At 36.6% G+C, this 27,162-nt stretch overlaps 1 protein-coding gene across 3 annotated transcripts in view; it reads right to left on the bottom strand.

Moving 5' to 3' along the window:
- NAV3 (neuron navigator 3) overlaps positions 1–27,162 on the bottom strand; it is a 296,173-nt gene that overhangs the window by 255,566 nt on the left and 13,445 nt on the right. For all 3 annotated transcript variants that reach the window (XM_066257605.1, XM_066257604.1, XM_066257603.1), the window contains exons 3-4: positions 7,501–7,573; positions 4,954–5,137 (exon numbers count right to left, since the gene is read on the bottom strand). In XM_066257605.1, the coding sequence (XP_066113702.1) occupies positions 4,954–5,137; positions 7,501–7,573 (257 nt within the window). The remainder of the gene's footprint in view (positions 1–4,953; positions 5,138–7,500; positions 7,574–27,162) is intronic.

Below are 27,162 nucleotides of genomic sequence, written 5' to 3' on the forward strand. Positions count from 1 at the left end.
TTCTTTTGTGAATCCTTGGTTATAAAACTTCTCTTCATTTAGTCTTGAGTTGGTTATTCAGGATGATTGTTCTTAAATTTAGTTGTAACTCCAGTTTGGTCCTGGGAGGAGATGAGTGTAACATCTATCTACTCTGATACCATCTTGGATCTTCCCACATTTATTTTAATACAGGTACTACAATGGTGATCAAGGAGCAAAATGCCTTCACATATCATCAGTTTAAATCACATAAACAAGGCCACTTCAGGATTAATACAGAAGCATGTTGACTTTCAATAATTTATTCCCCTTGTGAAATTAAATTTTAATGACAAGTGTAACTTTTTGTGTTAACTAACAAAACAAATTAGTAATCTGGACTTCTTAAAGTCAATACATTCATGTTGGATTGTATGTAATATTCATATTTTCTACCAGTCTATAATTAAAAAAGGAAAAAAAGAAAAAAAAATATATATATATATATAAAGTGAGAAGCAGCAGAGGGAGGCAGAGATACAGACTCCTGCATGCACACTGACTGGGGACCACCAGGCATCACAGTGATGCTCTGCCCACCTGGAGATGCTGCTCTGTTGCTCAGCAATAGAGCTATTTCAGTGCCTGAGGTGAAGCCATGGAGCCATCCTCAGCACCTGGGAACAAATTGCTCAAACTATTTGAGCCATGGCTGCAGGAGGGGAAGAAAGAGAGAGAAAGAGAAAGAAGAGGAGGTGTGGAAAAGCACATGGTCACTTCTTCTGTGTGCTCTGAATGGGAATTGAACCCAGGACTTTCACAAGCTGGGCTGATGCTCTATCACTGAGCCAACAAGCCATGGCATGTAATTTAAATATTTTTAAAATGCAGACTATGCTTTAGTAGCTGCCAATTAGAAACATTATTTCTAAATACTAGATCAGTTATTGGATTTGGCCTGTCTGAGCAAAGCAAGACACACAAGAAAGATGTTATAATAAATAAGTAAATTGTAGGTTAGAGAGTGGTTAGAGCTATAGGAAAAAAGAAACATACAATAAAGTACTACAATAGGGAAGTACTACAATAAGGAGTGAAAATGGGCTGTCTGTAGTGTTAAAAGTCAGTCAAGGTAAACATCTGTTAAAAGGCAACGCTTAAGCAGTTGAGGTGAAGAAGGTGATTTAGTTAAGTAGCTATGGGGGGCATTCTAGGCAAATGAATCAACTAGCACACATTTTCTGAGATGGAAGCAAGTGGGCTATTTGAAATCATCTCAAGGCTTTGAGAAAAGAAGTGAAATGTGCCAGTTTGGTTCAAAGTGTTTCATAAATACTGACCCATCAAGCTCCCTAAACAACCTAATGTGATCGGCCCATTTTTTATTTTCTTTTAACAAATGAAAACCTAAAACACAGAGAAGTTGGCTAAGTTGCCTAAGATCACACAATTTGGAAGCTATGAAATTGGACTGAAGGGTAGACAGTTTCATTCCAGTATAGAGCTCTAGCTGCTCCTTGAGCAGGACGCACACACATAGCATGCTTGCGTGTTTGTATACACACCCGCAGACACACACTCACAGACACACACTCGCAGACACACACCCACAGAAGTGGAGAGGGAGCTGGGGAACTAGAAGAAGACATCTTGTTCTCTACATTCTATTTCTCTTGATTCACCTTTTATTTTACTTGTTAATCTTTAGATCAAAATGCTTGTGTTAAATAAAAGATGTTCAAATTGATTGAAACATATGGTGTTATTTTCAAAAGAGCAAAACCAAATTAGCAATTCTTACTGTATACAGTTATGCCTATTTATTTTAAATAGACAAAGAGAACATATTAAAATCTATTGAATTGAAGCAATATAGCCTAATGTTTTTATTAATCTAAAGAGAAAAATATAAGAGCATGTTCTGGCTAAATATCCTAAATAATATAGCAACTAATTATTTATACTATTTACTTGGAAAGAGCTTTGGAATCAATAAAAAGACTTCATAAATCATGATTTATGACTTACATCTCAAGCAAATGTAGATAAATGTGTCAGTGGGATTCTTTTTCTACATTAATTATCTTGGTTATATTAGACAAAATATTCCTTTCCTATGTATATTATCAGTAAGGGCTGTTAAAAATGCTGAAATATACTTATTTTTATATGTAAGTCCACATAAATTATAATTCACAGACTGTTTCACTATACCAAATCTATACAAATGGAAATAAGTATTATTGTCTGAAATATAGTATTCTCCAAAACATATAATACATTTATTAAAATTAGTAATTGAACTCCTCAATATCAGGGTCAGTACTACACCTTTAGTGTAGCAAGTACTCTACATTTACTGAATTAATTATCAATGCAAGAAGTAATTAAGTTCAATTTATCAGAAGAAATTTACCTGTGTCTAACTCAGCCTTACAGAACACTGATGAAAAAACACTTTTCATAAACTTGCAATAAACAAAATAAGACAGCTTGCCCCAAAACGGTTTAAAAATACCATGTTGATATAGAGCTCTATATTTTAAAATATAATACAGTTTCATAACAGCCATGCATATCTAGCAAGAATAGAAAAAAAAATCTCTCCCAAATGGTAATAACCACCGAGAAATTCTGGGCAAGAAATTACCCATGGCAGATACAAAAATAGAATAAGGGGAATCAATGACAAATGATATTTCATGTCACTTCCAGAGTCAACATGCTTTATATAATGCCACTTTACTTCCTATATTTTTTAGCTACTATTCTTGCTTTTTGGCAATTCAAGTAGCTTAAACCAAACTCTAGGAAATATTATTTCTGGCAATTTTCAAAATCTAGTTCTCTTTTTAGCAACCACCTCCCACCCCCTAAAGAAAATAAAACCTTTTTTCTCCCTCTATCTTCTTAATAAATCCAAAAAACTCATACTGTAGGGAATTTATTTTCTACTTTGACTCCTGCTTGACATCACAGAAGCCAAGCTGAGCTTCAACAGCAGCATACCTGCATTACTGAGTAGTGAGATATATTCCTTATCACTCCAGGGACTTGGCAGTATCTCTGTATCTTTAGTAAAAATATGATTTTTCTTTATTGATATAACAATCAACTAATTATCAAAATCTGCCAAAGGGAATAAAGTTTCCATGGTTATATAGAGAAAGAGATATTGGTTAACATGAAGAGAGGTGAGGCCCTGGCCAGTTGGTTCAGTGGTAGGGCATCAGCCTGGCATATGAAAGTTCTGGGTTTGATTCCCAGCCAGAGCACACAGGAGAAATGCCCATCTGCTTCTTTATTCTCCCCTCTCCTTTCTCTCTCTCTCTCTTCCTCTCCCACAGTCAAGGCTCCATTGGAGCAAAGTTGGCCCCGGGCACTGAGGATGGCTCCATGGCCTCCGCCTCAGGCACTAGAATGGCTCTGGTTGCAACAGAGCAATGCCCCAGATGGGCAGAGCATCGCCCCCTAGTGGGCTTGCTGGGTGGATCCCGGTCGGGTGCATGCGGGAGTCTGTCTCGCTGCCTCCCTGCTTCTCACTTCAGAAAAAAAAAGAAAAAAGAAATAAAAGAAAGAGTAAAAAATTTAAAAAAAAAAGAGAGTTGGTTGACATATGAAAGAGAAATGGATGACTGAACTGTTGACTGTTTAATAAGCGGGGAGTGGTTTGTGAAGGTATTTTGGAGTTTCACTTTAACATTCTGAGTCAATGTTAATTACCAAAAACAAATTCAAGGTGAATTGAGTATTATTAGGTTTCAAGCTTAGTTTCTCAGACAGAAAAAGTTAAATATCTATGTTTGATATGTGTACATATTTTTAAAGACAATAAGGAATATTTCAAATCTCCCTCCTTAAGAAAAATAATCATAACTATTTATGCAACAGAGCCAACTACCTGATACCCTGGTCATTAATCAGAAACAAATGAGCAGTCTGCATGAAACTTGTTAACTTAATTTCACTCTGTGATGATTTTTTGCTGTGTCAATGTGGCAAGGTTTATTCAGTCCCACACATTCAAACAAACACTAATCTCGTTGTTGCTGTGAAAGTATTTTGTGGATGTGGTTAGAATCCCCAGCAGTTGACTTTAAGTAAGGAGATTATCTTAGAGGATAATCAAGGGTCTGATTCATCCCTTGAAAGGTCTCAAAGAGCAGGAGTGAGGATTCCTTGAGAAGAAATTCCTCCTGTGCACTGCAGTTTCAGCTCATGCTGTGGGTTTCAGCCTGTCCTTGCTAGGCAGCTTGTAGAATTTCAGACTTGCCTAGCCGGTCCTCATGAACACGTAAAATAATTCTTCACAATAGATCTCTTAGCATATTACTCTTACTGGTTCTTTTCCTCTGGTTGAAGCCTGACTAATATAATTCAAAATAAAATTTAAAAAACTGTAATGCAAGAGGAAGGGAAGTAGCCATAATTTGTTGGCACCCACCCCAGGCTGTATCTACATGCACCAAGAGACTCAAGTCAGACAAACTTGTACATGTGTGTACACACACACACACACACACACACTCTCTCTCTCTCTCACACACATCAAAAGCAGTATGTTTCTCAACACTTAAACTGCTATGTTTTTCAAACCTGAAATTCTTGACAGATTTATGGTTCAATTGATCAAAAGCATCAACAAAAGATACCTACACAACTGGAGAATAGGATTCAATAACGTATTCTAAATAAGGCAGTACTTTGCAGAAGGACATAACTGGCCATATTACTTAACAAGGAAGACATTTCACACACTTAGATATAGTCCATAATCACATCGAGAAAACAAACACAAATAGTTCACCTAAAAAACTGACACATGTTGCTTCTCCAACCAAAAGTGGTATTAACTACTATGACATTAGTCAAATAGTCCCATCATTGATAGAACTGCATAAACATATCTTTAAAAGTCACAAACAACAATTTTTTAAAAACAAATTTCATCTACACATTGGTTTCAAACATCTCCCCTTTTCCCTTCCTTACCTGGACTGCATATCTTGTTGCGTTTTGGCCTGACTGACTTCTGCCTGGGGAGAGGCGTGAGTGACCCGCTGCTGAAGTTCCACCAAGGACTGGTAATACTGCTGCTGATGGTGCTGTTGCTGCTTGTAGCGAGACAAACTGAAAAACAGCCCGAGGATGGCTTTCAGGTTTCCATTTCTTATTTCTGTATCAAAAGGAAAACAGAAAAACAGTGTCCTATGACATGAACGAGGTTTTTATTTTTATTTTTTGACAAATGAAATTCTAGACGCCGTTAGACTATCTATGAAGATAGAAATGCGGCTTGATATTCTTGGTCACAGAGTCAAGCATATCTGAATTTCTGAAACATGCTAACATATCCAAACACTTGGAATTTCAGGAAGAAAGTGGAGGGATGGAGGGTACAGAAAATCAAGTTTCCTTGAGTGATGCTCTTTGCTGACCCTGAACTACAAGTTTTCTAGAGTTAGCTTCTTCTTGGAATTGGATTGGCTCTCTGTCTTGTGCTAATAACTTGATTTAGTACAGGGCTTCCCTCACAAATACACACAGCTGTTACCAACAAAGTGATGGCTATAAGCTGAACAAAGAAAGCCACTTAAATGTCATTATCCGGCATTATTATAAATACTAATGGGTTGGGCACACCTCATAATAGCAACAGAATTTATTGCAGTCAACATTCCTTCTGAAGCATCTGCCAGACACTTTATTAAAATACATAGATCTATATATACACTACATATACTCCAAAAAGTTGAGAGTTCATCATAGGTGTCATTTTTTAGTGGTCCAAAGCTTTTAATTCATGGTATATATCAATAAATAATAAAGATTAACTTACTCATGGCTTTATATAACTGGATAAATGCAAATAAAAATTCTAACACATGGATCTCCTGAGTAAATTTTTCTAATATTTAATTTAAAAAATTAAATGCACAATGTAAGTTATAATCTAAGACTATACTTTTGTTATAAGTTAAAAATTAATAAAAGAGATGAAATAAGGCTATGGACTCCATAATCATATCTTAAATAAAACTTGCTATTGGCAATAAAATACATCCTCCTGTGAGGTCAAGGTTTTTTTTCTCCTTTCTGGATTTTAGGAACAAATGACAAACTATTTAAAATTATTGCTCTCTGATAGTTTATAATGTCATATAAATGATGCAATAGAGTTATTCACATAAAATGAGGCTATAGTGAGAAAGTACTTTCTCCTATAAACCTGAAAGATTTTAAAGAGTTTAAAATTAGTTCTTGTTTTATTATACATATTTAATTATTTTAGGAAATTATTTTGAGTATTCATATATTTCAGAAAATAAATAAAAATCAATAGATTTATATTAATAAAGAATGTCATGTGAAAAGGAAGATTATATATACATATACATGTAGTAGTATTTTTTATCTATATAAAATATTAGCATTTTTAGCTTGATTTTAACCACTTTGAAAGTAAAATATTATCCTGGGGAATATTACCAAATTTTATTCTAAGTAACAGAACCATCAGTGAGATTTGAGACTAAGCTTTTTGACCATTAAATATATTATTTAATATTGTACATTTTAAAATATAAATATAATGAAAATGTAAAATAAAAGAAAATTTAAATGTAGAAGAAAAACTGGGAAAAGTCAATAATTTTACTAAATGTTCATTCTGTTTGAGAAGCCACACAATTCCTCTTTATCCAATGATAGTAAATTTTTTAAAACTTCAAATTGTCTAATATTTGTAGTATCTGTGAGAAAAAAAGCCTTTTCAGAGCAAATCAATTGCAGTAGAAACATCAATCAATGTGAACGATCAAAGTGTTAACAGTAGCTACCAGACTTTTTATATAAAAATTAATATTCTAATTTAAAATAGCTATTGTTGATGCAAATGTCAAAGGACTTGCTGTTTCATAACTTTAGCATTTGTTTTTGTTAATAATACTTGAAAATTTTTCCTAAGTATATATTTTGAAGAAAAAGATTCAGGAAAAAATGACAGAACTAGTTCAGGCTTTGTCTACTTTTGTATATTCAATTTTAGTGATGACCTATCAAATCTTTAATGACTTTAAAGCCTTTACATATAAGTTATTAAATACTATTCATGTTAGTTATTTAAGAGCTCATGATGGCATATTTAAAAATTACTAAATATTTGAACTTGATCATATTGTATATATGTTATTGATAAAATATTTGAGCATTAATTTTACTATTATTACCTGCATTTTGGTCCATAAATTAGCAAGCATTATCTGTCCACCCATTCCTCTAGTTAAGACTAAAAACACTATACACTGGTACTACCACAAGATGTTTTGTTCATCTGCACCCTCCCAAATACCCTGTAATGTAAAGAGCAGTTAATTAAAGCATACATTAATCCATTACATTTATGTTTCGATTAGTTTACAATCTTTACTCATTTCCTTTATTGTATTGAAGAGATATGTACTCTTAATTTCTATTTCTTGCATCATGGAAAAATCTTTTACAAACCTGAGTGTCATTTACAGTTGTGCTCTTTCTTACCTTCAGCAGATAGACCTTGAACATTTACACCTCTGGCTGCTAGAAAACTAAGGCAGACATCAACATTTTCAATCTGCAACATGAACAGCAGTGAAAAAGCAACTTAGAGGATTATTTTTAAATAAATAAATGAGCTGGAAAGAAACCAGAGAGAAAGATAAAGAAAAAAAATTGAATACTTTACATTCATTTCATACTAGAGATCTTTACCAGAGTTTAACTGGAATTATTTTGGCTAGCTGCAAAATGAATAGAAAGCTTGCATTGTCCAATTTGGCACTAACACACAATTCATAAAGGCCTGATCAAGAATGGCATGCTTACAGATTAGCAACCCACCTACTTAACATAAAACCCAATTTTTACAATCCACAAGTGAGACTCCTTCACAAATGAGTCTCAACCAAATCATCATTCAGAGGAGAGTGTTGCTTGTGGGAGTCTTGGAATGTTAGGATGTAAGTATTTTATATTCAACTTGTTCTATTTGGTAAGTATGATTTAAGATAAATAAGGTGGACAAAAGGTTGATACAACATGAGCAGAATGAGGCATATTTTTATCCTAAACTACAGCAAATCTTTAATTAAAAAAACAAGAACACTGCATTTGTATTGCTATAGTTGAATAATTTTCTGAATAAGTATAAGTATTGCCTTTGCAATTTAAATATAAGTATAAACCTTTGCCATGGTTTTAAATAGTTTCAATATGATAATCAGCTTGTAACAATTTAACTTGACCAAAACAAAACAAAACAAATGACTGACTTATGTTAATTCACAGGTTGATCTCAATATTGGTTATGATGTTATACAGCAAAAGACAAAAACAAAAACAAACAAACAAAAATAACAAAAGAATGTAGAAAACTAGAAAGTTTTAGTTCTTTATGAATCATCTCCCTGGGCTTTTTGGTATTACATAATTCTTGAAATTTTAAAATAAATAGGCGATTTAAACTTAATACTTGGCAAGGTATTGTTTTCTGTCTCATTAAATTCTCATCAAAAGCTATTCATGGAGACATACAGAGTTCTGCAACGTCTTCTCTAGTTTAGCTTTATAGTAAGGTCAAAATGTCTCTTAAAAATGAAAAGAAGCCTTGGCGAGTTGGCTCAGTGGTGGAGCATCAGTGTGGCATATGGATAGCCCATGTTCAATTCCCTGTCAGGGCACATAGAAGAAGCGCCCATCTGCTTCTCCAACCCTCCCTTTCTTGCCTCTTCCTCTGTCTCTCATTTTTCCTCCTGCAGCCATGGCTTGATTGGAGCAAGTTGGCCCCAGAGGCTGAGGATGGCTCCATGGCCTCTGCTTCAGGTGCTAAGAGCTCAGTTGCTGAGCAAGGGAGCAACACCCAGATGGGCAGAGCATCACCCCCTAGTGGGCTTGCCACGTGGATCCTGGTCGGGATGCATGTGAGAGTCTGTTTCTCTGCCTCCCCTCCTCTCACTGATTAATAATTTAAAAAATATGAAATAATCTGTCCTCATGAAATATACAATTATTTATGTTCCTTTTTAAATGTAATTTTTTTAAAATTAATGTTGTCCAATAAGATGATCTCTGCTTCAAAATGTTCATAGCAAAGGTATACACATTTGCTTTGAGAAAAATTCATTTTTAAATTGATTCATTTCAAAGTAGGTTTTATTTCAATTATTCTACTTGAAAATTAGTAGAGTTGAAGACACTGAATACAACATGATCAAACAAATCTTATTTTGTCCATCAGTATCTGAATATCCAGTAAGGCTACAGTGTTGAATTATACTTTAAATTTTTTTCTTTCTTTACATTTCACTTTGCTACTAGAAATTAAGATTATATAAGGAAGGAAAGAAAAGAAGAAATAAGGTGAATAAGATGTTCTACTGTATTCATCCAAAGTGATTAAACTTTTTTTTTTTTAGGTCCATGAAAGATATATAAAAGAAACATGCCAAATAGTTATTATGGCTTATTATTAAGACAAGGAATTGAGTTTAATATTTAAAAATATTTGCCAAAATAGTCCTGATGTTAATTTTATAAAGATTATATTTCTTTTAGAAAAAGTAAGATTTCTGGACCAAACATATATACTACTCACAAACATTAGGGGATATTTTATAGCTTCATATTCATTTTGAAATTTCCCCTAATGTTTGTGAGCAATATATAATTTACTGCAAATTATTAATAGGCTATCATTGCCTAAATTTTACTTCCTTCTATTATATATGCACAGATTATTTTACTTAAAGACTCAGAAAAGATTAATAAGTAGAGTCTGTAATTTAGTTGGTAAATAGCTATTTTGGCTATAATTTAAACAGCATAAAATAATAAACTGATGTTTTGAGTGGATATTAGAGACAAACAACTCTCCCTCAATAAGCACCATAAATTAGAAAGGGGGGAAAAAAGAGCCCTAATAAAGGAAAGGAAAAACATACTGAAAATATGCTCTACATTCCTTTCACATTTATCAGGAGAATTCAACCTTTTGTCATCAGCCCTCAGAGTCACTCACTCTCTATAAGCACCAACAATTGGAGATTGTTAAATCAGTTTCTCATCAGTAGTAACCTAATGGCAACAGAATAAGTATTTGGATTCATAATTTTTAATATCATAATTACAGCCTAATTTATTAAATTTTATTTATTTATTCAACAATGCTTATTGGAAAAATTAATTTTCTTTCTTTTTTTTCTTTTTTCCAAGTGAGAGGAGGGGAGATACAGAGACTGACTCCCACATGTTCCTGACCAGGATCCACCTAGCAACCTCCATCTGGGGCTGATGCTCGAACCATCTGGGGCCATGCTCACAACCGAGCTATTTTTAGCATCTGAGGTGGAGGCTCCATGGAGTCATTCTTAGCATCTTTGGTGATGCACTCGAACCAATCTAGCCATGGCTGCGGGAGGGGAAAAGGGGGGGAAAGGATTGAGAAGCAGATGGTCATTTCTCCTGTGTGCCCTGACCAGGAATCAAACCTGGGATATCCACATGCCAGGCCAACAGTCTACCGTTGAGTCAACCAACCAGGGTCTAAAATTAATTTTCTAATAGTATAAAAGTGCAATAAAAGACACTTAGGAGGCCCTGGCCGGTTGGCTCAGCAGTAGAGCGTCGGCCTGGCGTGCGGGGGACCCGGGTTCGATTCCTGGCCAGGGCACACAGGAGAGGCGCCCATTTGCTTCTCCACCCCCCCCCTCCTTCCTCTCTGTCTCTCTCTTCCCCTCCCGCAGCCAAGGCTCCATTGGAGCAAAGATGGCCTGGGCGCTGGGGATGGCTCCTTGGCCTCTGCCCCAGGCGCTAGAGCGGCTCTGGTCGCGGTAGAGTGACGCCCTGGAGGGGCAGAGCATCGCCCCTGGTGGGCATGCCGGGTGGATCCCGGTCGGGCGCATGTGGGAGTCTGTCTGACTGTCTCTCCCAATTTCCAGCTTCAGAAAAATACAAAAAAAAAAAAAAAAAAAACCACTTAGGAAAAGAATACCCTTTCCTTACTTAATTTGAGAGTCCTCTAATTCAATCATGGATGTCAGGAGCTGACAGTACTATGCTATACTTTCTACACAGCAAAAACATTATAATAGAGAAAATGGCTTTGAGAAATCTTATTAAAAGCCATTTATATAATTAGCTTCTTTTTTTTTTTCATCTTTTTTTTTTTTTTATACAAGGACAGAGATAGAGTCAGAGAGAGGGATAGATAGGGATAGACAGGTATGGAGAGAGATGAGAAACATCAATCATCAGTTTTTCGTTGCTGTTGTAACACCTTAGTTGTTCATTGATTGCTCTCCCACATATGCCTTGACCATGGGCCTTCAGCAGACGGAGTAACCCCTTGCTCAAGCCAGCGACCTTGGGTCTAAGCTGGTGAGCTTTTTGCTCAAGCCAGATGAGCCCGCGCTCAAGCTGACGACCTCAGGGTCTCGAACCTGGGTTCTCCGCATCCCAGTCCGACGCTCTATCCACTGCGCCACCGCCTCGTCAGGCTAATTAGCTTCTTGATGTGAGGCATAGTTTAAGATCATTTGAGAAGACGTTTTTTTAAAGATCTAATTGATTTTATTAAAGGACTCATGAATGGAGCAGCAACCCACTAGAAGTTAGAAGAGAGCTGCTAGACTTCATAACTATATAACATTATTTTAGTTAATGGTTATTTTTATTTCAAGAAATATTGAAATATTAAACCACAGTTGTTCTTTGAACTAAAAACCTCTCAACTTTTTTGGTAATTACAAAGAGATGAAAGTGATTTTGCCATCAAATTGATACAATTAATTAAAATCAACTGTATTTTTCTTATTACTTGAATCAGATACCAAATAAGCTATCATTTTCAAATTGTATTTTAACATCTAATAATCTGAATTAAATTTTAATTAGAATAACATTGTGTACCTTAATAAATAAATTATTTTCTAAAATTTTGACTGTGTACTCAGAGGTATTTTGACCTTACTATAAAGCAAAAAATACATTAAATAGCACAATCCAACAGGCACTTGCATACATATAATGCAAACAGAAGTTTTATGGAGCAATAGTTAATCTTACTAAATTGAAGTCACCGTGATGCTTTATCTTCTGTTTAATCTACTTAAATATTGTTAAAAACCATTAATAGATTTTAGGATCTAATAACAGATGGTAATCCAAGATTTCAAAACACTGCCCTAAGTAAGATGAAGGCATTGCCATGTCTACAGTGACTCTTTTTGGAGAAGATAACTATAGTCAATGGCTAACAAGATAAAAAGTAGAAAATTATTCTCAGAATCAAAGTTTCTGCAAGGATTTAACTAAATCAGTTTACTGACACTATAAAAATAATGGTCAAAATACTGGTTATATAATCACATAGTAAATTCTCAGGCTACACTTAGAAATTGTGTCCTTAACATCTAATATCTGGGAAAAAAAAGTACCTCTTCTTTTCAGCACTTTTAATTTGTCTAGATACATAAATCTTTTGAAAAGGAAAGCAACTAAGTTTAAATTTGAGTCAACACTTTATAAGCAATTAGTATTTCACCAAATTTAAGTAATTATTTCAAAATAACTAGTTTATTTGCCAAAGTCCATCTTGATCTCCCTCTCCTCTATTTAGTTTGTGGGAATATAGAAATGTTTGTTGAGTTTTCACACATGTTTATTTATTTGTTCATCTATATTTTTGATATTATGAAATATGGGTTGATTGTGACTTCAAGCCCCTGGAATATAGGAACTATGCTTTGTTGACTCGTGTAGTTTTGGCAGTCTAACATGGTGTATGGTATCTGATAGATGCTCAGTGCATACTTGAGAAAGAATGAAGAAAGAAAGAGCAGTGGTCAATCGGTCTTTGTCTTTATGGAAGAAAGGAATATAGAGAAGGAAAATATTATTTATTCCAGAGGCTACACATTAGATTCTCTTCAGGATCTTCTAAAGTATACTATTTTCCTATGCCTGACTCCAGACAATAAGAATCACTAGTTCCGTGGGCAAGGTTGGATATCAATTTGTTTTAACTCTTAACCTCAGTCCACTGTCCTTACAGATGAAGCAACTGACCTCCAAAGATGGTCTCACACAAAGATGAGCAAAAGAAGCCAACAAAATAGTATATTCTAAGTGATGCTCAACTGATACGAAATTCAAGATCAGAAAAACTAAACTGTGAAAACAAAAATTAGAACAGTGACAGACTTTGGAGGGATATGGTCTGGAAAGGGGCACCAGGGGAACAGGCATGCAGGACATGTCTTTTGTTTGGAACTGAGTGATAGTTAGCCAGGTGTATGCACAGTATTAAATAAGTTGATCAGCTCTATAATTAAGATTGTAGTACTTTATACACTTTCTCTTTGTTTTACCTAGTTTCTATTAGAGTACTTTATACTCTTCTACATAAGTTTTACTTGAATTAAAAATAACATGATTGACCCTTTGTTTTGTTGAAAACAGACATACAAGGATAGAAGTTGGACACATGTTAGATGGTTGTTGTAAGTAGTTAAATGAGATTATTGTGTTCCAGTTAAAAGTGATGGAAATGGTCAGACCCTGGATACATTTTGAAGGAATCTAACAGGAAGACAGGATGCTTAAAAAAAAGAGAGGCAAGGCATCAAAGATGACTGCAAAGATTTTGGTCTTAGCAACTAAGATGGATGAAGTCTCTGTCCATTAAGATGGAAAAAGACATAGATAAATACAAAGAGCTGATTTATAGACATGTTGCCTAGTCTACTAGAAATGCAAATGGAGATTTTGAGTAGGCAGTTGAAAACACAATCTGGAGTTCAATTAAGAGGCTTGAGAGTATAGATCTAAATTTGAAAGTCATTCTCATACATAATGGTAATAAAAGCCATAAGGCCAGATTAAATCACCAAAGGTGTGTAGATAAAAAAAAGAAAAGGAAACAAACATTGAGTCCTAAGAGACTATCACTGGAGAGAAGAGAAGGAACCAACAAAGTAGACTGAGCTCCTTTTACAGTGTTAATAAAAGAGAAATCATTCTAAGTTCTATGAGTACCATATTTGTCATTTTGCTAGATCATAGACACATCTACAGCTAATGGATAGTCACTCCAGGATTTTTACTTGCTTATAATGATGTCATGTACAATGTCTTGGGTCCTTCTGTTTGTGGCTTACATTTTATTGCCATGGAACACCTAGACTGCTTCTCTTTTTTTTCTTTTTAAATCAAAACATGGCTAGATAACTATACAATATTAAATGTATAAAGAAAACAAAACAGGTCCTGGCTGGTGACTCAGTGGATAGGGTTTCAGCCCAGTGTATGGGTGTTACAGTTTCGATTCTCTGTCAGAGCAGACAGGAGAAGCGACCATCTGTTTTTCCTTCCTCCCTCTTCCCTTTTTCTCCCTCTTCTCCTTCCACAGCCAGTGACTCAATTAGTTTGAGCATCACACTAAGGCACTGAGGATAGTTCTGTTGGAGCAAATCAGCCTCAGGTACTAAAAATAGCTTAGCACTTGAGCACTGGCCCCAGATGGGGTTGCTGGGTGGATCCCAGTAAGGACGCATGTGGGAATCAGCCCCACTATCTCCTCTCCTCTCACCTAAACAGAAAGAAAGAAAGAAAGAAAGAAAGAAAGAAAGAAAGAAAGAAAGAAAGAAAGAAAGAAAGAAAGAAAGAAAGAAAGAAAGAGAAAGAGAGAAAGAAAGAAAGAAAGAAAGAAAAGGTTCCTACATTAGAAATCCAGTTTATATTTTCAGAAGTTCCAAAATGTATGGGCACATTGAGCCCTGAGGGTTTTGGGGTTTTTATGGAAATCCTTAATATTACACAATGGCTAAATGAAAACACAATTTTGTTGGAGTTAATCTAAAAATAGAATGCTGTGGACGTTTGCTTTGTTGAAGGCACTAAACAAATTCAATGAAAGGTGGGCCCATATTTTATAGTTTAGTAATTTCTATTTGCATAATTAATGTCATGATGAGGAGCCACCGCGCCACCTCACCTGCAGGTGTTGTAAAGTACCAAAAGCTACAGAATTAATATTAATATTTTGGGAGGCATAAAGAACATTTTATTAATTTGGATTAAGGTATGCAGAGAAATTGTGAGAAATAGTCCCTGTACTGTGTGATTGGCATGACCAGGATGGCCCTTGGCATTGTATTGTAAATGGATTCCCAGACATTCCACCACACCTGTGGGGAAAGGGGTGAATGGCTAGCCAGGTACAGTGAGAGAAAAGCCAAAATAAACCTTTTCTCATAGCAATGACTTGTAAATTTTGTTCTCTCCAAAATAATGTATGGCTTACAAATGGAACATGGTCCTATCATGTTAAAGGACATATGACTATAACCAATAGTGGTAAGGGGCTCCTAATTACAATTTTTGCTTCTGTACTTCCCACTTACAAAACTATAAAAACTAGGTAGAACAAAGGGCCAGCGTGCTCTCCCTCAGACCTCTGTCGGAGTTGCTGCCACTTGGCCAAGCTAGACAATAAAGCTTTGATGTGTAATCGATGGACTTTGTTCGTATCTTCAATGTTTCGGGTCCCTCCGGATTAGGCTTAACAATGAAACACTACTACTTAATTTTGCTTATATCCTATAAAATCAAACCATTCATTTCTTCATTCTTTAAACACTTTTTAAACTTATTTTATACCTGAAATTATGCTCAGTGGTATAGTTACAAGTTTCAAGACAGTGCCACTGTCCTTGTAGTTCCTGAAGAAGATTGTCTGATTACTAATATTTTCTACTATTCCCACAAAAAATGAGAGCCAATTTTGAAAACAGAACTTTCCTTGTCTAATTTCATAGTTGTACGTTTATCTCAACTCCTGTAAACTTATTAAATATTAACATATCTCTTGCCAAATCACAAACTGGTTTTCAAAGGAGAAATAATTTGTGTGAGGCCAGTGGCCACTGCCATGGCCGTGCAGGTTCCCATTGGATTTGGGCAGACAGTCAAGGAGCTGTGGAGCCAGAAAATGGTGGGCCATTCTGTTTATTAAAGTCTCATAATAGCAGGTGAGCAAACAGTCAGGGAAGACGGCCTCCCTTTCTCTCTCCAACTCACCCAAATTCACAGGCCCCTACCAGCCTCAGCACCCCCACAAACAGGCCTGACCAAAATCTTAGGGCTTCCAAGCCCCTCAGGACCCCCCACTTCACCCTCCTCTCTGAACTCTCTCTCTCTCTCTCTCTCTCTCTCTCTCTCTGTACTTCCCAGCTAAATAGGCTGGGAGGGGATCCTTCTCCAGCAAACAACAGCAAAACAATTGCCCCTTCCAAGCAGGAAGGCATTCCACAATTTGCAATCTCCTGCCCTGAGGGCAAGCACCCTCAGCCTTCCATACACACAAGGCGCTGACCCAATACAGGCCAGCAAACCTAAAAAACACTTGTTACAAACTTGTTTGCCCAACAATGTATGTACTGAAAATACCTGTATTTATTCATTTTAGTGTTGAATAAAATACTTGAAAATCTGGAGTTTTTAATTAGGACAGCTCTTCATTGAACTCATACATTTTAAGCTGTGTATTTTATGACACCGAGCCTTTTAGTATTTTTACTATAATACTGATGTAATCTGTTTTGGAAAACATAACTAGAGGAAACTTTCACAATATTAACAGGGTCCATGCACAGGTTTCTTTCACTCTTACTATGGATATTTAATAGAAATTATATTTAGGTACTAAATATGTGTGTATAATTAATAATAACTTTCTAGGTGTTAATTTAGTTTAAACTACCGTACCAACACAATGATTAATGAATTCAGTAACACCGACTGAACTGCTTAGTATGGGCAATGAGCTCTGGTATGTAGTGAAGAGATATAAAAATGAATTATAAGATCTTTGCCTGTGTGAGCTGATAAAACAGCTGAAGAGATAAAAATGATTCATAAATTACCATAACACATATTCCAAAAGAGAATTATAAACAACACTGTATGGCAGTGAAGAGAATGGGCTTATTAATTTTCATTACACTTTTGGGGAAAGCTTCACAGAAGAAGCATCACTGAGACTCAAAAACTAAGTTCAATTTTGATAAATTTAGACAAGCACAAGAAGGAGGGACAAGCATGCTTATCAGAGCAACTCAGAGCAAAAGTGTTCACAGGGATGCTTGAGAAGAGACTATGACAACTTTTACTTCCTGCAATGGTATTTACAGAGCTGAATGTAGCCTGCAATCGAAAAAGCTCTGTTACCCTTGGATTCTCTAAACTACTACAATATAAAAAATTAAGTACTATAAACCAGGAAGCAGGCATAATACTTCAGAGACTGAATTCTCTTTCCAGACACAATGCATTCCTGGTTAGGGCACTTCTGAAGTGCTTGGTATTGTTATCGTGAGTCATACACAGAGGATGTCTAGGAGAACATAAACCATTCTGAATTTTCTCTAAATGGTGATTTCTTTTGTAACTTGTGCTTATTTTTTATTAACTTACATTTTCTATTTTTTCATGATAAACTTGTACTGTTAGGGTCACTATATAAAGAAATAATTTGGACTTCAACTAAAAAAGAAAAAGTGGCCCAGCTCGAGCAAACTCCTAGCCAATCATAGAATTCAATCATTATATAGAATTTAACCCAAGACTTTAAAGGGATGTAAATTTGTCTGGTCAATTAAAATAAAATGCAGTAGTATCTTTCCATTAATTGGTTAAGATATTTATTTTCATTTACTTAATCACTCCTTTCTGGTCTGGTCTCCCTTCCTCAAAGAATTCAGCCTGTGGTGACTAGAGGTCCACACTTTTCACATGGTAATTGCAGTGCTGTCTGGCTTTTTTTTTAATTTATTGTGTTTACATAGATTTTAGATTGCATCCCCCCTCCCCCCTATTCCCCTCAACATATCCCTTGCCCCCTCCCAATAGCTCCTTCCCCCTTCCCTCAGGTTTAATTCCCTTCCTCAGCTCACATTGTTCCTTGGATTCCTCAAATGAGTGAGTTCATATGATATTTTTCTTTCTCTGCCGGGCTTATTTCACATAACATAATTGTTTCCAGGTCCATTCATGTTGTTGCAAAAGGTAATATTTCCTTCTTTTTCATGGCCCCATAGTATTCCATTGTGTATATGTACCACTATTTTTAATCCACTTGTCCACTGATGGACACTTCGGCTGTTTCCAGATCTTTGCTACTGTGAACAGGCTGCCATAAACATGGGGGTGCATTTATTTTTTGAATCAGTGATATGGTGTTCTTGGGATATATTCCTAAAAGTGGGATGGCTGGGTCAAAAGGCATTTTCATTTTTAATTTTTGCAAGAATCTCCATATTGTTTTCCACAGTGGCTGCACCGGTCTGCATTCCCACCAGCAGTGCAGGAGGGTTCCCCTTTCTCTACATCCTTGCCAGCACCTATTGTATGTTGTTTTGTTAATGAGCACCATTCTGACTGGCATGAGATGGTATCTCATTATAGTTTTAATTTGCATTTCTCTATTGATTAGTGATTTTTTTCATCTGTTGGCCATCTGTATGTCCTCTTTGGAGAAGTGTCTATTCATCTCTTTTGCCCATTTTTGGATTGGGTTGTTTGTCTTCCTGGTGTTGAGTTTTACAAGTTCTTTAAAAATTTTGGTTATTAACCCCCTTATCAGTCATATTGTCCAATATGTCTCCCATTGTGTGGTTGTCTTTTTATTCTGTTCTTATTGTCTTTAGCTGTGCAAAAGCTTTTTAGTTTGATATATTCCCATTTGTTTATCCTGTCCTTTATTTTCCTTGCCCCTGGAGATAAAACAGCAAATATATTGCTGCGAGAGATGTTGGAGAGCTTACTGTCTATGTTTTCTTCTAAGATGCTTATGGTTTCACAACTTACATTTAAGGCTTTTATCCATTTTGAGTTTATTTTTGTGAATGGTGTAAGTTAGTGGTCTAGTTTCATTTTTTTGCAGGTAGCTCTCCAATTTTCCCAACACCATTTGTTAAAGAGACTGTCTTTACTCCATTGTATGGTTTTTTATCTATTCCAGCTTGAGTACACCCACTATACTTGTTGCATATAAACAGAGAAAATTATAACATAAGGGACTTATTATTCTTTCTTCTAGAGTAATTCTGTGGCTGGCCAGAGCCTGGCTCACTTTGCAAAAAAAGAGAAAATTTTCTTTCTCTGTAGTCCCATGGCTTCAAGGAATTTATTCCAGGAAAACAGATCAGTAACTCCAAGGTTCACCAAAAGAAAATGCTACTTACAACATTATTAATAATACCAAATGTTTAGAGACAACTCAACTATCTACAAAATAATACTATTTCAATAAGTCATGGTGGAGAGTGATCCACCATGGTAGATTAAGACAAACTTACACTCGCCTCCTCCTACACAGAAGAAACCACCTTGAGACTGGTCGGAGGGGCAGAGACCCCAAATGGGTTCGCCCTGTACCCCATGTGTGGTGGTTGAGAATCTAGAGGGATATCTCAGCTGCAAAAGTGCCCTCTGAGGAGTATGGGGGTCTCAACTCCATTTAAGGCTCATTAGCCGAGGGCACCAATGCCAGGAAGAAATGCCTGCATAGCATCTGGTAGTGAAAATCTGTGGGGATTCCATCTGCCTCAGAGAGATGGGTGACTACTGGAAACCCAGGTGTCCTCTTAAAGGGAAAGTACACAAGATCTTGCTTACAAACATCCACCCTGGTTCTGGTGAAGAAATGGCAGCTCAGAGGATGAAGGAGTCACACAGGGACAGAATGAGTTATGTGGCTTCGGAGAGAGGCTGGAGGGACAGTGCCAATGCCTCTGTCTTGTATCCTTATCTCTCAAAGCCCACAGATACCATCTATTTTTGAGTGGAGTACTCCCTTCACATGGCATGAGCCTGGGGAGCTATACTAGCCTCATCCTGATAATTCCCTGAGAACCTGTCCTGCTAATTTCCTGCATGCCTGTGGTCTCTACTTGGAGCTGCTAACCTAGGCCCACATTGCAGTCTTTCTTGAAATACTTTCAAAGAATTCCAGGAAAGCTGGGGCAAGGAGATGCAAGAGATACACAGAAAGGATAAAAACCATTTTTCCCCATGTTTCCAACCAATGCCACCATTCCATTGGTGGGATTATCTTTTGGTATTGCCTTGGTATTAGCACTAGCTCCACCTGACAAATTCCTGAGGCCCTGCCCTGTCAAGCTCACCCATGTCTGTGAGCTCTTTTGAGGGTCCAGCATGGGCCCATGGTACTGTTTCTACTGAAACATTCTCAAGGAGTTTGAAGTGGGCTCAAGGGACAGAGACACACAAGAACAGGTAGGGTTTTAGGCTTCAGGGTGAGGGTCATCTTCCCATACACCCCATGGGGCCATCATTCCTGTGCAGAGCCCTCCACACAGCCAAATTTTCATTTGCTTCAGCCTGATAAATGCTACTGGCTCCACCCTGATGATTCCCTTGAGGCCACACCCCAACACAAAGTTCTGAAGGCCACAGGTGGGTAGTGACTGGTCTCAGTGTACCCTGAAACTTTTGCTGAATGTCCTCCAACCCAGAACTGGTGCCAAATCTGAATTTGTATTAACCTGTTGAACACCACTTACCCCTGCCTTATGAAACTCATGTATGGCCCAGGCTGGCTCTTTTAGTAGTTGAGCCTAAAGGATGACAGGAGCAGGTGACAGGAGTTTTGGGGTGACTTGGGTCTTTTGCTGACCTGGCCCAGGGCCAGTACTGATGGCAGGCAGCCTTTGTGTTCAACTTGGTCCCTCCCACATATACCCAGACACACTAGACTGAAAGGGATAGAAAAAAATATTTCATGGAAATGGGAACAAGAAATTCTGTGGTAACACTACTTATATCACACAAAACAGACTTTAAAACATAGCCTATAATAAGAGACAAAGGAAGACACTACATAATGCTAAAGGGATCATTTCAACAACTTGATATAACCCTTGTAAATATTTATGTACCCAACATAGGAGCACCTAAATATATAAAGCAAATATTGATGAACATAAAGGGAAAGATCTACAATAATATATTCATAATAAGAGACTTTAACATTTCTTTGACTTCAAGGAAACAGTGGCCTTAAATGACACATTAGACCTAATGAATTTAACTGATATTTTTAGAGCATTTCACTCCACAGCAACAGAATATACATTTCTCTATGGAATATTTTTCAGAACAGACCACATGTTAGGCCACAAAATGAATCTTAATAAATTCAAGAAATTGAAATCATATCAAGCATCTTCTCCAACCACAATGCCATGAAGCTAAAAATCAATTACAAGAAAAAAAACTGAAAAACACACAAACATATGGAGGCTGACTAACATGTTACTAAATATAATGGGTCAACAATGAGATCAAGGAAAAAACCTAAAGATACCTTGAGAATAATTAATATAAAACTACAACAACCAAAAATCTATGGGTCAGACTGAAGAGTGAAATGTATAGCAATACAAGCCTACCTCAAGAAAAAAGAACAATCTTAAATAAACAATCTAACCTTACACCTAAGGGAACTAGAAAAAGAACAACAAAGACCAAAGTGAGTAGAAGGAAGGAAACAATAAAGATCAAAGTAGAAATGAAGAGTCTAAAAATTAATACAAAAGATTAATGAAACCAAGGCTGGTTCTTTGAAAAGATAAATAATATTGAAAAACCTTTAACCAGCCTCATCAAGAAAAAAAAGAGAAATGATCCAAATAAATAATAGAAATGAAAGAAGAGAAGTAACAACTAAAAACAGAAATACAAAGGATTATAAGAAATTACTAGGAGGGCCCTGGCCAGTTGGCTCAGCGGTAGAGCATCAGCCCGGTGTGTAGAAGTCCCAGGTTTGATTTCCAGCCAGGACACACAGAAGCACCCATCTGCTTCTCTACCTTTCCCCCTCTCATTTCTTTCTGTCACTCTCTTCCCCTCCCATAGCCAAGGCTCCATTGGAGCAAAGTTGGCCAGGGCACTGAGGATGGCTCCATGGCCTCCGCCTCAGGTGCTAATGGCTCCAGTTACAACGGAGCAAGGGCATAGATGGGCAGAGCATTGCCTCCTAGTAGGCATGCCTAGTAGGACCCAGTTGGGTGCATACAGGAGTCTGTCACTCTGTCTTACCGCTTCTCACTTCAGAAAAATACATACACATACACACAAGAAAGAAAGAAGAAAGAAAGAAGGAAGGAAGGAAGGAAGGAAGGGAGGGAGGGAGGGAGGGAGGGAGGGAGGGAGGAAGGAAAGAAAGAAAGAAAGAAAGAAAGAAAGAAAGAAAGAAAGAAAGAAAGAAAGAAAGAAAGAGAAAGAAAGAAAAGAATAAATTACTAGAAGGCTCTGGCCATTTAGTTCAGTGGATAGAGTGTCAGCTGGCATGTGGACATACTGGGTTCGATCTCGGTCAGGGCACATATGGGAAGCGACCATCTTCTCCTTTTATCCTCCCTCTCCCTTCTCTCTCTCTTAACCTTTTGCAGCCAGTGGCTTACCTGGTTAAAGTGTCACCCTAGGAACTAAGGATAGCTCAGTTGTTCCTAGGGTCAGCCCCAGGCGCTAAGGATAGTTCATTTGTTCCCAGGGTCAGCCTCAGGCACTAGCTCGGGTAATTTGAGCATTGGTCCCAGATAGGGACTGCCAGGTGGATCCTGGTCAGGGCACAGGTGGAAGTCTGTCTCTCTATCTCCATTCCTATCACTTGAAAAAAAAACCCCAGAATATACTAGTAATAATTATATACCAACAAATTGAACAGTCTGGAAGAAATTGATAAATTCTTAGAAACATACAGTCTTGCAAGTCTGAACCAAGAAGAAACAGAAAATCTGAATCAACGCATTACAACCAATGAAATTAAAGCAGTAATAAAAAAAATCTCCCAAAAAACAAAAGTCCTGGATCAGATGGCTTTACAGGTGAATTTTGCCAAATATTCAAGAATTAACATCTATCCCTCTCAAACTATTCTAAAGAAAATTCAAGAGAAGATTCCCAAGCTCATTTTATGAGGTCAGTATTATTCTAATTCCAAAAACAGATAAAGACACTACAGAGAAAGAATATTATAGGCCAATATTCCTAATGAATATAGATGAAAAAATTCTCAACAAAATATAAGCAAATCAAATTCAACAATACATTTAAGAGACCACACAACACAATCAAGTAGGATTTATTCCAGAGATGCAAATTTGATATAATATCCACAAATTAATTAATATGATCCACCACATAATCAAAATGACAGATAAAAATCATATAATCATATGAATATGTTCAGAAAAGCATTTGACAAAATCAAGCACCTATTTATCATAACTCTCAGCAAAGTGGGTATAAAGTGAACATACTTCAACATAATAAAAACCATAGATGACAAACCCACTGCCAAAATCATACTCAATGGAGAAAAACTGAAAGTGTTTTCCTTAAAGTCAGGAATAAGGCAGGTACGTCTGCTGTCACTACTCTTTTTTTTTATTTATTTATTCATTTTAGAGAGGAGAGAAGGGGAGAGAGAGAGAGAGAGAGAGAGAGAGAGAGAAGGGGGAGGAGCAGGAAGCATCAACTCCCATATGTGCCTTGACCAGGCAAGCCAGGGTTTTGAACCGGCAACCTCAGTGTTTCCAGGTTGACGCTTTATCCACTGCGCCACCACAGGTCAGGCTGTCACTACTCTTATTCAACATAAGACAGAAATAAAAGGAAAGAATGAAGTATACTGTCATTACTTGCAAATGACATGACACTATATATAGAGAACCGAACCACCAAAACTACTAGAACTGATAAATAAATTCAGTTAAATAGCAAGACACGTAATAAATATTCAAAAATTGGTTGCATTTTATATACCAATAATGAACTTTCTAAAAAAAAGGAACCAAGAAAACAATTCCATTTGGAATGTCATCAAAATAAGATAAAATACCTAGAAATAAATGTAATCAAGGAGGTAAAAGGCCTATACTTGGAACATTATAAGAAACTGGAAAAAAAACTGAGAAAGATACAAATAAATGCTCATGGATAGAAAAATTAACAGCATTTAAATGTCCATACTACCCAGAGCAATCTACTGATTCAATGCAATTCCTATCAAAATATCAATGGTATATTTCATAGAACTTAAATAAATAATCCAAAATTTATATGAAACCACACAAGATTCTTAATAGCCATAGTTAAATTGAGATAGAAGAACAAAAGAGCTATTATGCTACCTGATATCAAGCTATACTATAACGCTGCAGTAATCAAAATAGTATGTTACTTACATAGAAACAGATTAAAAGATCAAGGGAACAGAATAGAGAGCTCAGAAATATACCCATGCCTATATAGGTGATTAATATAGAAAAAAGAAAGCAATAACATTGAATGCAGTAAATATAGTCTATTCAATAAATGGCATATGAAAAATGGGACAGATATATGTAAAGAAATAAAACTAGACCACCTTCTTACACCATACATAAGATTAAACTAAAAATAGATGAAATAATTCAATGTAAAATTCTAAACCATAACACTCCTAGAAGAAAATATGGACAGTAAAATTTCTGATATTTCTCTTAGCAATAGATTTTCTGATAGATTTCCTTGGTAAGAAAAACAAACAAAAAAAATAAACAAATAATACTACATTGTATTAAAAGTTTTTTATTTTATTTTTTTTTACAGGGATAGAGAGAGAGAGTCAGATAAAGGGATAAATAGGGACAGACAAACAGGAACGGAGAGAGATGAGAAGCATCAATCATCAGTTTTTCGTTGTGACACCGTAGTTGTTCATTGATTGCTTTCTCATACGTGCCATGACCGTGGGCCTTCAGCAGACTGAGTAACCCCCCAGCTCGAGCCAGTGACCTTGGGTTCATGCTAGTGAGCTTTTTGCTCAAGCCAAATGAGCCCGAGCTCAAGCTGGCAACCCCAGGGTCTTGAACCTGGGTCCTTCTGCATCCCAGTCGGGTGCTCTATCCACTGCGTCACCGCCTGGTCAGGCTGTATTAAAAGTTTTTACACAGTAAAAGAAACCATCAACAAAATAAAAGAACAGCCTACTGAAGAAGAGAAGGTATTTGCAATGATATTACATCTGATAAGGGATTAATATCCAAAATTTATAAGGAACTCATACAATTCAACACCATAGAAACAAACAATACAATTAAAAAGTAGACAGAGGACCTAAATTGATACTTCTCCAAAAGAGAATATTCAAGTAGCTAGTAGATATATGAAATAATGCCAAATGTCATTAATCATCAAATAAATGAAAATTAAACCCACAATGAGCTATCACCTCACACATGTCAGAATGACTATCATCATAAAATCAATAAACAACCAGAGTCAGTAAGGTTGTAAAAAAATGAGAACTCTAGTGTACTCTTGGGGAAAATGCAAATTGGTGTTGCCGCTGTGGGAAACAGTATTCAGGTTCCTCACAAAATTAAACATGGATCTGCCTTATGACCCACTGATTCCACTTCTGAGTGTATATCTAAAGAAACCCAAAACACTAAATCAAAAGAATATATGAACCTCTTTCTTCATTGTAGTGTGATTTATAATAGCCAAGATTTGAATGCAGCCCAAGTGCCCACTAGTAGGTAAATTGATAAAAAGTTGTGGTAGCCTGACCAAGCAGTGGCACAATGGATTGAGCATCAGACTGGGACACAGAACACTGAGGTTTGAAACTCTGAGGTCACCAGCCTGAGTGTAGGCTCATCCGGCTTGAGTGTGGGGTTGCTGGCTTGAGCATGAGATCACAGACATGACCCCACAGTTGCTGGCTTGACTCCAAAGGTCGCTGGCTTGAAGCCCAATGTCTCTGGCTTGAGCCCAAGGTTGTAGGCTTGAGCAAGGGATCTCTGGCTTGGCTGGAGCCCCCTGGTCACGGCATATATGAGAAAATAATCAATGAACAACTAAGGTGCCACAATGAAGAACTGATGTTTCTCATCTCTCTCCCTTCCTGTATGTCCCTATCTGTTCCTTTCTCTGTCTCTCTCTATCTCTGTCTCTCTTGCAAAAAAAAAAAAAAAAAAGCTGTGATACATTTACACAATGGAACACTACTCAGTCTTAATAAAGAAGGAAATCTTACCCTTTTCAACAGCATGGTTTGACCTGGATAGCATTATGCTAAGTGAAACAAGCCAGTCAGAGAAAGACAAATACCATATGATTTTACTCATATGTGGAATCTAATGAACAAAATGTCTAGCAAACAAAATAGAGACAGGCTCATAGATACAGAGGTCAGACTAATGGTTGCCAAAGGGGAGGGGAGTTGGAGGCCTGAGTGAAAATGTTGAAGGGATTAAGATGTACAAATTGGTAGTTACACAATAGTCATGAGGATGTAGAGGTCAGCATAGGAAATATAGTCAATAATATTGTAATAAGTATGCACGGTGTCAGATGGGTACTTGAAATATTGGGAAGATCATTTTGTAAATTATATGACTGTCTAACCACTATGCTGTACACTCGAAACAAATATAAAATAATATTACATGTGAACTGTAGGTTAAAATTAAGAGGACAGAAGAAAAGGGGATGATAGGATAGGATAAACCTGAAGGGAAGGGGGGAGGGCGCTGTCGGGAGGGGGACAAGGGAGTGTTGAAGGGAATAGGGGGGAGGGGGATGCATTCAGGGTGACCCTAGAATCTATGTAAACACAATTAATTAAATTAAAAAATTAAATTTAAAAATATTAAAAATAAATAAATCACAGTATAACTAGGGGAAAAATAACACAAAATAATTACTAGCTTGTTGAAACATTGCCAAGCCCTTAAAATATATATAACTTTAGAGGAGAAAGAGAGAGAGAGAGAGAGATCCAATGTAATGCAAATGTTATTGTCAGAGAAAAACAGACCCAGAGAGGCACACAGTCACAGTAATGCTTATTCCTGATTAGAGGTCAAGGGACAAGAAATGGAGAAAGTGACTATTATCTAACACTTATCTAACATAGTTCTTTCGAAGCTGCCATTACTGTACCATTTTACAATGAGAAAAGTGTCATTAGAGAATTAGTTGACATGTTAAAGGTCACGGACAGAATATATCAAAACCAGAACCCATTTCACAACCCCCACCTTAGATTTCTGTGCTTAAAAGGAAGCGTGAGCTTCCCTGAAAGGTTAGGAA

The sequence above is a fragment of the Saccopteryx bilineata genome, chromosome 2 (assembly GCF_036850765.1).
Source record: "Saccopteryx bilineata isolate mSacBil1 chromosome 2, mSacBil1_pri_phased_curated, whole genome shotgun sequence".
Classification (NCBI taxonomy): domain Eukaryota; kingdom Metazoa; phylum Chordata; class Mammalia; order Chiroptera; family Emballonuridae; genus Saccopteryx; species Saccopteryx bilineata.